Below are 11,229 nucleotides of genomic sequence, written 5' to 3'. Positions count from 1 at the left end.
TAGTTTGAGACATGTACAAACGTCACTGAAGTATAGAGCTTAAGACACATCTCTCTGCTGACTGCCAGATTCATTTGTTTTCAATATGACCCTTTGGGTGTCCCTTTCAACTGCTGTTTTCTGATTCTGTGAATACAAAATGACACTCCATTCTTCTTGTGAAGTCTAGCTATAAAACAGCAACTGAGTTAGAAGACCACCTCCTCTTTCAAGCTGTGTATGAATGTTGTTGAAAAACACTCTCTGAGCCTGATCTGCTCCATGGGGCCACAGTGATGCCATGCCCCAGAGAGACGACTCCTGTGGCATAGTTTTAGCAGATGTAATGCAAAGGCAGGCCTGGCCACAAGTGGGGAACGTATAAACTGGGATTCATTTAATTATTATTTTATTTATTAAAATTGTTAGTTGCTTTATCTTGCCCAGGGCAACCCAAAGCAAGTTAAATCCAAACAAGTAGACAACAAACGCCCAGATTCCTTTAAACCAAGGGAAAGAGAAATTCATAAAAAGCATCCCACCAGAGCATTCCGCAAACATGGAGCTACCACAGAAAAGGCCTTGTTGCCACCATCTGGACCAATCCTGGAGGGGGCACATGAAGCACAGTTGAGTCCAGTCCCCGCTATGGTACCCCTCAGTGGTTATAGCAGCAGACATTGTCGACTCCAATCCTCAGTACTGTGCAGCAGACAGGCTGCGCCTTCATCCTGCCTGATGCTTGTGCTCACCTGTACTCCTAGAAGGAATAACAGTGGGGATTGGGGCGGGCGTGTTTTTGTGCACGTGTGAATGGGGCAGTTACTTCCGTGTCTACCAGGAAGAGCGCAGAAGCAGCTCGCATTCTCGATGGGAGGTGGAAGGCGCCCCTCCGCGGCCTCTTTTCCCTCACCCGAGGTGTTTCTTCTTCCACGAAGACAGCCTGGCGGGGCGGGGCGGAGACCCCTGGGCCGCCTGCGTTCCCGCGCGGGCGACAGCGCAATGACAAGCGAGTCAGCTGGGGCCTCGCCGTCCCGCACATGCGCGGTTCCAACGCCGACCCAGCCGCCCGCCGGCCCAGCCAATCTCCTTCCCCAGCTGGAAACGCGCCACGAGCGCGTCGCCCACCCCAGACGCCGGTTCTGTGAGGCACCGGCCAATCAGGACCTTCCTCCGCCCGAGCCCGGACTCCTTACCTCGCGCGCTCATGCACGCTCGCCGCCCCCCTCGCCTCTCTCGGCCAATGAGGACACAGGCTTTCCCTCCAGCCGGCCAATAGGACCCGCCGCCGCCGCCCTCCCCCCTTTCTCCTCCCTAATCTGGACCAATCGCGAGGCAGCGCGCGCCGCTCGGAGCCCCGGGTAAGCCTCCTCGGTAGCGGCCGCCGCAGAAACTCCCGGTTCCAGCTGTGGCTGCCGCTGCCGTGAAAGCCGCCGCCGGCTCCTGCGGGGAGAGAGGCGAGAGGGCCCCGAAGAAGCGCGTTGCCAAGGGGACCGAGGTCTCTGCTTGCGTTGTCAAGGAGACGGGGGTTCTAGAGTCCGCCCCCTGTCAGGAGCCCGGCATTCCGGAGTCCCAGCGCCACACCTGCCTGCGAGAGGATCGCGGGCGGACCAGGTGGTCGTCTCCTTGCAGGGGCCTTCCGGAGCGTCCTTGCACTAGTGCCAGCGGAAAAGGGGTTTCCAGGCACCCAAAGACAACTTGCACCTTCCAGGGCGGGGGGAATAGATCTGCGTCCATTCAGGATTCTGGGCCCCTTTGTCTTGAGCAAATTGCACTCGGAGAACGTCTGAAGTCGCGCTCGTGGCCAAGAAGCGGGCTTAGGAGTGGTTTGCTCACGGGGCGGAGAGAAGGCTTTGCTTTCCTGTGCAATAAGGCCCATCAAGGTAGTAGTTAACGTGTATTTTCCTGGCAAAACACCCCCCAAATCCGTGCTCTACAGTTTATCGTGTAGCTGCAGAGCTTGTGTCCTGTGGTACCCGGTCCATCCTGCCCGTTGGCTGCCCCCCCCCCGATTTGCACTTCTGACTTTTTTCTTTGCACTCCATGCTGCTATATTCCCAGTCTGCACACTGAAGAACTTGCCGCCCTTTCAGAAGCTCCCTGCTCATCCTAGCTGAAGGTGGATTGTGTGGAGTGGATGCAACCGCTAAGCCCTGCTGCCACCCCCACTGCCTGATTCGCGTTCCCACCTATCAGAAGCATCTTTTTCCTCCTGGGTGAAGCCAAGAGCCCTGTCCACCACCCCTTCTGTGCTTGAGGGAGACACCGGGAGCAAGCCATGCTCTCCGAGGCCCTCCCCTGCTTCCAGTTACTCCGGATGGGCCCGGCTTCGCCTGGGGATTCGCCCAACCGGGATCTTTACACCTTCCGGCCTGCTAGGCCCAGCTGCACTTACCGGCTGGGCCGCCGAGCTGAGGTCTGCGATGTCGTCCTGGTGTCGGAGGAGAACCCAGCCTTGGTCTCGCGGATCCATGCAGAGATCCATGCTGAGAGGGATTCTGACAGCACCGCCGGGGAGTGGCGAGTTGGCCTGGTGGACTACAGCACCCACGGTGAGTCCTCGGATCTGTTCGTGCCACCAAGGGTGGGGTTGCATTCAGACCTAACCATTGCAAAGATATTGAGTGGTAGACTCGTAATCTGGTGAACCAGGTTCGCTTCCCTGCGCCTCCACATGCAGCTGCTGGGTGACCTTGGGCTAGTCACACGTCTCTGAAGTCTCTCAGCCTCACTCACCTCACAGAGTGTTTGTTGTGGGGGAGGAAGGGAAAGGAGATTGTTAGCCGCTTTGAAACTCCTTAGGGTAGTGATAAAGCGGGATATCAAATCCAAACTCTTCTTCTTCTTCTTCTTCTTCTACTGCTACTCTGCTCCTGATCCTCAGTGTGGTAAAACAGGTGAAACTAGACATGTTGACCAAAGCTTCAATTTGCATAAATTTATCCACAAGAGGGGTGTGTGTATGTGAGAGACAGACAGACATAACAGCAGATACAAATGGCCATGAAATGTAGTCTGTCATTCCTGTGGGGAACTATAATGGCCTTTTGTCCCCACATTTTTCTGTTTCCACCCATGTGTGTGTGGTTGGCACCTGCCTGTCTTGAGAGACAATGGCACGCATCTCCAGGGGTGAAGCCAAACTGCTGCATTTGCAGCGCCAAAGTGACCTCCCCAGGATACAAACCTGGGCAGTGTGTATGGAGGTCTTGGGCTGCCCAAACTACAAGACCCCTCTCTCACCTCACTGATGGAAAGCAGAGCAATACCTTTGGCCCCAGCTTGGCTGCAGGAGTTGCGGGAAGGAGGCGTACAAGGCGCCATCCAACTGCCTTAGGGCCTCCATTCTGGTTTTGTGTCGGGTTTACTCCTTAAAGGCCTTTTCTTCTCCCAATGACCTCCCGCAAGGCAGCAGAGGTTTAGGATCAGAGCTTTCCTTCTCCTTTGATGAACCCCCTTTCCAGCTTGCTTTTTTTTTTAATAAATTTTTATTGATTTTCCAACATATAATAGAACACAATACAACTAACAACTAACAACACATAAACAAACAAACATATAAACACGTATAATTTCTTAACCTCTTTTTCTTAAACCTTGTTTCAACGACTTCCCCATACCTCCCTTTTCTGCATCCCTGTTTTAAACTTTTCCAGCAACCCCTAATTTCAATGCTTATAATTCAATTTCTAATCTTTTTCCTCTTACCCAATTATTTATCACTGCAATTCTGTTTTACATTATCCATGACATTTTAGCACTCATTAATTTTACAACAGTCCTTAAGATAAACTTTAAATTTCTTCCAATCTTCTTCCACCGTCTCTTTCCCTTGGTCGCAGATTCTGCCAGTCATCTCAGCCAGTCCCATATAGTCTATCACCTTCGTCTGCCACTCTTCCAGCGTGGGTAGTTCTTGTGTCTTCCAATACTTTGCTAAAAGAACTCTTGCTGCTGTTGTAGCATACATAAAGAACGTCCTATCTTTCCTTGTCACCAATTGGCCCACCATGCCCAGGAGAAAGGCCTCTGGTTTCTTGTGAAAGGTACACTTAAGTACCTTCTTAATTTCATTATAGATCATTTCCCAGAAGGCCTTGATCCTTGGGCACGTCCACCAAAGGTGGTAGAAAGTACCTTCAGTTTCATTACATTTCCAGCATTTATTATTGGGCGTCCCCTTTCCAGCTTGCTGAGCCCCATCTGCCTCTCACTTCCCTCTACAGCCTTCTTGACTGTTGGACCCACTATTGGTCTCGTCCACTTAATGTGCTGGAACCTCTCTTTGCATGCAGGGGAAGTCCCTAACAGACCGAGGGTTTGAGACCCATAGGCTACCTTCACCTGGAGCTTGTTCAGTTCGACCAACAAGCAGATTGGACCCTGCAAACTTAATGGGTGGGATCACATGGGACAAGGTAGCAGAGTCAGCCTCCACGCCAAAGGTCCCCCCCCCATACATTTGTTTTGTCCTGCACAAGTGAGAGGGTGCCATCCATTCCTATGGGGAAAAGATAATGACTGTATTTGGGGGTGGTGATGTGGTGTTGCACTTCCTGGCCTCACTGACAGGAAGAAGAAGAAGAGTTTGGATTTGATGTCCCGCTTTATCACTACCTGAAGGAGTCTCAAAGCGGCTAACAATCTCCTTTCCCTTCCTCCCCCACAACAAACACTCTGTGAGGTGAGTGAGGCTGAGAGACTTCAGAGAAGCGTGACTGGCCCAAGGTCACCCAGAAGCTGCATGTGGAGGAGCGGGGAAGCGAACCCGGTTCACCAGATTACCGCTCTTAACCACTACACCGCACTGGCACTGGAGCCCCCCAGAAGGCTATGACATGTCCTGCGCTTAGCATGAAGTCCTGGGCTGCCTTCAAAACCTCCACAAACACACCTGTAGGCATTGCACTGGTTGATACATAGAAAGTGAGCTTCCTCTCTTGCCCCATTATCCCTTCAGGTACTTACGTCAACGCCGTCCGAGTGCCCCACGGCCAGCGAGTGGACCTGAATGACGGAGACCTTCTGACCTTTGGCCACCCCAGCCCAGTCCCTGAGGGCTGTGCCCTGCCACTCCCGCACGGCAACTCCGAGTTCTACTTCCTCTTCCAGAAAGTCCACGTCCGGCCGCAGGACTTTGCTGCTATCACGGAGCCCAAAGCCCCCTGGGCCTCCTCCTGCGGCTTCCGGCCGGTGCTGCCCTCCGGCAACCACCGCATCCGGCCTCTGTCCCGCCACTCGCCCACCGCCCTCTCCTGCCGCTCCAAAGCCACCCTCATCCTCAGCTCCATCGGCAGCCTCAGCAAGCTCAAGCCGCAGCCCTTCACCTTCTCCCTGGGCCGCGGTCGGTGCGCGGAACCCCCCGCTCAGCCGAAAACCTCCCGGAACCGGCGCAAGTCGGCTCACACGCTGCTGCCCGAGCTGGAGGACGAGATCACGCGGCTCGAGGAGGAGCAGTCGACCCCGGGCAAGGAGCAACGGCTGGGCGGTTACGCTCATTGCCATAGCGCCTTGCGGCTCCAGCAGAGAGTGCCGGAGGAGAGCCAGAACTTGCAGGAAGACGAGGGTCCTCCGAAGCTCCACGTCACACCCAGCGGGTGAGTCCCTTTTCGAGTCCGCATTATGGTCGGTACAGCTCGCGCCAGGGGGCGCCGTCATGATTTTCAAGTTTCTGGTTTAACGGAAAGATTTCCATAGCGTTGATGAGCTAAGCTGGAGTGTTTCTCAAGCTTGGGTCCCCGTCTGTTGTGGGACTACAACTCCCATCATCCAGTGGTCAGGGATGATGGGAGTTGTAGTCCAACAACAGCTTGAGGACCCAAGGTTGAGAAACAGTGAGCTAAGGACTTCCCTTCTCTCTGTCTTTCTTTTCCTTCCTTCCTTTCTTCCTTGAAGTATATCAAGTATATATATCAAAGTGAAATGTACCTTCTCTTCCTCGAGTTCAGGGGGCGAACTGGATCCTTCCTTACTTCCCCACTAGTATGTGCCAAGTTTCAAACTTAGTTAGAGCCACCTGTCTGTCAATCACCTGTTATAATGACATCAGGCAACATTTTCTCCTTTCCCCATGCGCTTCCACTGCTGCTGTAGCCACTGCAGCCAGTTTCTAACTCAGCAGCTTCTTATAATATACTTTACTGGACAGCTGAACAGTTAAAGAAATTCTCAGCGATTGGAATAGTGAACTGGAGGCCATACAGTGGTACCTCTGGTTACGTACTTAATTCGTTCCAGAGGTCTGTTCTTAACCTGAAACTGTTCTTAAACTTAAGCACCACTTTAGCTAATGGAGCCTCCCGCTGCCGCTGCGCAATTACTGTTCTCATCCTGAGGTAAAGTTCTTAACCCGAGGTACTACAGAGGTACCTTGGGTTAAGAACTTAATTCATTCCGGAAGTCAATTCTTAACCTGAAACCTTTCTTAACCTGAGGTACCACTTTAGCTAATGGGGCCTCCTGCCGCCATCGCGCCGCCAGAGCACGATTTCTGTAAAGTTCTTAACCCGAGGTACTGCTTCTAGGTTAGCGGAGTCTGTAACCCGAAGTGTTTGTAACCCGAGGTACCACTGTATTCTGTAGAAGTCCAATTGCACACCTGGTAAATTCTGACACACACACACACACACACACACACACACCCGCTGCAGCCCAACAATTGACACATGGGGTTGGGAACCTGTGGCCCTCCAGTTGTTGCAAACCCAAACTCCCATCATCCCTGACTGGGGCTGATGGGAGTTGGAGTCCAACAAATTTCGGAGTTCCTTAGCCCTGCTTTAGCGGCTGTGGACAGGCATGTAAAGCGGGGTGAAGTAACCGGTCAAAACTTGCTAGTTGTACATCCGGTCAGGGCAGTGTAACGAATTCTTGTGCAGACATATGTGGCAACTCACTTTTTCATCTGCCAAAGAGGCCCTGGGGCTTTCTGGAACAGCCAGATTATGGGGCTCATGGGCTTTAGATGGGCAGGAAGAGGCTGGGAATGGCAGCTTTCTCTGGGTTTGCTGGAGAAGGCAGCTTAGAAATGAACCACATGACTATAAACTTGCTCCCAAAGGCATATCAATGCCTTTCTGTCCCCCCTCCTGTGCCCCACGCTGGAAGTGGTTTACAAGGAAGGCACCACTTGGATAACTCAGGTGGTGGAGCATGTGACTCTTAATCTCAGGGTTGTGGGTTTGAGCCCCCGGTTGAGTGGGAGGTTCCTGCATTGCAGAGGGTTGGACTAAATGACCCTCGTGGTCCCTTCCAACTCCCCTCCCCCCATACTAATCCAGAATCCGTGCAGTAGGCATGGTGTCCTGTGGAACATACGGCAATAAAAAGGTCATTTTTAATAAACCTTTTATGTATCTGCAGCTTGTTCTGTCAGCGTTTGGCTTTTTCTCTTCTCATCATTTTCTCTTAACTTTGTTTTTCATCCACTAAACCTCTCATTTTAATATCTGCTTGTAAGCCACCAATGGAAAGGCGTTGGCCTTTGGCTTTTCTGCGGGTGGCGCTGTGGGTTAAACCACAGAGCCGACAGCTTGCTGATCAGAAGGTCGGTGGTTCGAATCCCCGCGACGGGGTGAGCTCCCGTTGCTCAGTCCCAGCTCCTGCCAACCTAGCAGTTCGAAAGCACGTCAAGTGCAAGTAGATAAATAGGTACCACTCCGGCGGGAAGGTAAATGACGTTTCCGGGCACTGCTCTGGTTCGCCAGAAGCGGCTTAGTCATGCTGGCCACATGACCCGGAAGCTGTACGCCGGCTCCCTTGGCCAATAAAGCGAGATGAGCACCGGAACCCCAGAGTCGGTCACAACTAGACCTAATGGTCAGGGGTCCCTTTACCTTTACCCAACAACATAGGAAGCTCCCTTGGACCAAGTCAGACTATTATTAGCCCACCCAACTCATTATTCTACACTGACTGGCACAGACCTCCCAGATTTTTGGCCTGGAGTCTTTTCGCAGCCATACCCAGAGAGGCCAGGGATTGATCCTGGTAACTTCTGCGCACAGTGCAGATGGTCCGCCATCCGCACTCGGGAAATGTTACTGCAGTGCTGATGGGGATGGGGAATGCAGGCGCCAATTTTTTAATTTATCCCTCCCTGTTCCTTTGCAGGAAACGGCGCGGCCGGCCACGGAAGAACCCCCTGGGGAGCACTTGCCAAGTCTTCTCCCAGACTCTGTCCACGTCGGAGCCGTGTGCAGCCCCCAGGTGCCACCTTCCTCAGGATGAGATGGTGGAGTGGGTCCAGTGCGACGGCTGCGACGCCTGGTTCCACGTGGCCTGCGTAGGCTGCAGCTACAGCGCCGTGAAGGAGGCCGAGTTCTGCTGCTCCGCCTGCCGCTCGTAACGCGGGTGGCCGCGGCCACAGAGGCGCCCTCGCCCCTGCCCCCAAATGGGTAATATCGGTGGACTCCAGCAGGACACGCAAGGGCTTTTCCCCTTCTTTAAAGTGGGCTGGTAAAAAAATTGCACAAGGAGTGTGCTTTCAGGGACAAGCAAAACTTACCGTGCGCAAAGAACCTGGCAGTCTCACTCAGAGGAGGCTGTGAGAAAACATACCAGACTTTAGCTTCCTCGCGTCAAGGAGTCAAGTCCATCTCCGAAAACCAAGAGGCCACATTGCACTGGGGAAGACATGGATATTATTACATGGGGAAGTTTCCGGCTAACTCCAGTGCTAGAAGCTGCGGAGGGACGGGACCTCTGAATGTTGCGAGACTTCGGCTTCCATCTTCCCCGGCCACGGACCATTCTGGCTGGGGGCTGATGGGAGCTGGAAACATCAGGAGGGTCACCGGTTCTCCTCCCCTGATTTATGCTGCCCAAGGCCTTCAACTGGAAGGGGAAAGCGATTGCTTGAGAGGGACAATCGGGGCAGATGCCCCGTTTACCTTCCGAGGTCTTCACCCTCTAAACTTACAGGGAAGAACCTGCCGCACTCGGAAGAAACCGCTTACGAACGCCTAGCGTGCAGGTTTTCCCGTTGCACAGTGGTGTGTGCAGAACGGCCACCCTCGCAGCAATAGCCCTGCAGCCTGGGAAGCCGCCCAACTTTTACAGGGCCGGCCTTGGGAAAATATGCAGAGACCCCAGAAGAAGTGAGTTTCTGAGGGCGCAGTAGAGCGGCTGCCTCACCTCAGTGCTCCGGGAAGCTGCCAATTTATTGAAGTAGTGAGACATTGGAACAGCTGCCGAAGAGCAATGCCTGCTGTTAACTTAGCTGGAAAGAGAGTCCCTCCCTCTCGAATCTTTTTACAAAGAAACAAGTAGGGGGTCAACTGTTTTGATGAACTAGGTGGGAGTCTTAGGATGCTATATTCCAGAGTAGCAGCTATAGATAGGCCTTAACTGGAGGTGATGGGGCAGTCATAGAGTGGCAGTCGCCCATCTGCCCTGTTCACTTATGAAGTGCGTGTGTCGAGTTTGGCACCCAAAGGAGCGTGCAGGTGAGAGGGACTTGCACCTCCCGCCATTTTACCTCAAATCTGCTTTTGCTTTTTCGTTCCTCCTTTGCACCAACACTGGGCTAGGTGATCACAACTCTTCTTGCAAATGTGCTCTTTTCATGTAAAGGGAAAAACAAACCAACCCCAGCCTTTCCCCCTTTAGACATAAACATGCACAATCACTGTAGCTGTCCTTGATGCATCTAACTTGGCACTTAAGTAGTTTTGCAGTGAAAGCAAGAGTCTTATGGCACCTTAAAGACTAATGAGAAGATTTATGGTGGCGGCGGCAGCTTTAACAGGCCAGGTCCCATTTCATCAGCTGCACAAAGTGCTATCCTCAGTGCGTGCACATAACACTAAACCATGGTTTAGCAAGCAATAGTTATTAAACCATGGTTTAGTATTACATGTGTGAACCAGCAGTTTATGGTTTGGTCCGAAGTCCTAGTTTGTTGCTGGCTTACAAACCATGGCTTGCTTCAACTACGGTGTAGGACCTTTCACGAGCGCTGCAGATGCTCACCAAATTACAAAGGAATGAGGTAATAGCAGCAGGGAGACAAAACAAACTGGAGAAACAAGCAATGGTTTGTTAAACAAACCAGTTTAGTGTTACGTGAGAACTCAGCCACTGTATGCATACACACGAACATGGTGCGCATGTATAATGTTTGACAAATAGTAGGGCCGAAAGCTCTGAGGCACAAAGAGCGAGCAATGGCTCTGTGTCACTCTGATAAGCAGCCCACATATAGTCACAGCAAGAACAGTGTGACTCATACTGCAGTCCCTGAACTATTATTTTTCTAACAGAGCGTCTCTAGTCCGGAGCAGCTTACGCCTCAATAAATTTGTTAGGCGTTGTGGGTTTTCCTAAGGGACGAGACTGAGCAGATGTTTTTACACAATTCAATAATATTCGTTCATTCCAGCTTCTAGTGTATGGACAGAATCCGGTGATTCACCAGCCAGCAACAGGGGCACAAACATTTGCGCACTTTCATAGGCACACACAATGCATGTAGAAGTCTCATGTGCCTGTACTTCCCTTTAACGGGCAGCAAAAAGCCAGAGCTGTAGCAAAGCCCTTGGTTCCCCCCAGGTTGCCCCAAGCACCACTGAAAATGGTGAAAGCCCAACATCCAGTCCCCAAGGGACGACACCCAGGAAACCACAGCCCAGCTTGTGCCCTCTGGGAAGGTGTGGACTCCATCTCTTTAGAGCCATTACTCCACGTTCTGAGCTAGAAGGAGGCCCCCTTCTTTAGGATGGAATGGGGCAGAGCATTGTGCCAGAAGCAGAGCAATGGGATTCAGGGAAGTTGCAAAGGCTCTGTAAAAACAGGGACGGTGCCCCTTCTTCAGCTGTTGCATCGTGATGTCCGTCAGCCACAGAGACCGCACACTTGCTTCTGCCACTGCTGGTGGGACCAAAGGCTAGCAATGTACCCGCCAAGGAATCTGCCTTCTGAAACGCTGAATCAAAAATAAGCTAACGCAGTGAACTTTCTGCAACATAACCAAAGACTCCTGTAGTTTAGGGAGGGGGGTTTATTCCTGCAAGCGTGTTCTGCCAGTTTGCTTTATTCACTGTAGATGAAAGGATTTGTCCTTTTCCTCCTCTAGGGCACCCCTCCTTTTTGCACCAGGCGTGATCACAGTAATTGAAATAAACCCAAGCTGCAAAAGTTGGCGTCTCCCATTTTATAACAGTTGATGTTTACACTGGGGGATTTCTAGATAATAAATGTATTTATGTAAGGCCACCCTCTTCCTGTTCAGATGAGAAAATTAGATGGCAG

At 52.1% G+C, this 11,229-nt stretch overlaps 1 protein-coding gene across 1 annotated transcript; it reads left to right on the top strand.

Moving 5' to 3' along the window:
- The first annotated feature begins 1,241 nt into the window (after window positions 1-1,241).
- Window positions 1,242-11,115, top strand: TCF19 (transcription factor 19). Its single transcript, XM_083602146.1, has 3 exons — window positions 1,242-2,531; window positions 4,940-5,576; window positions 8,092-11,115. The coding sequence occupies exons 1-3, from the start codon at window positions 2,258-2,260 to the stop codon at window positions 8,324-8,326; spliced, it is 1,146 nt and encodes a 381-aa protein (XP_083458272.1). The 5' UTR covers window positions 1,242-2,257; the 3' UTR covers window positions 8,327-11,115.
- The last annotated feature ends 114 nt before the right edge of the window (window positions 11,116-11,229 follow it).

The sequence above is a fragment of the Podarcis filfolensis genome (assembly GCF_964270895.1).
Source record: "Podarcis filfolensis genome assembly, chromosome: 2".
NCBI classification, from domain to species: domain Eukaryota; kingdom Metazoa; phylum Chordata; class Lepidosauria; order Squamata; family Lacertidae; genus Podarcis; species Podarcis filfolensis.
This window is presented reverse-complemented; position numbering and strand designations above follow the sequence as displayed.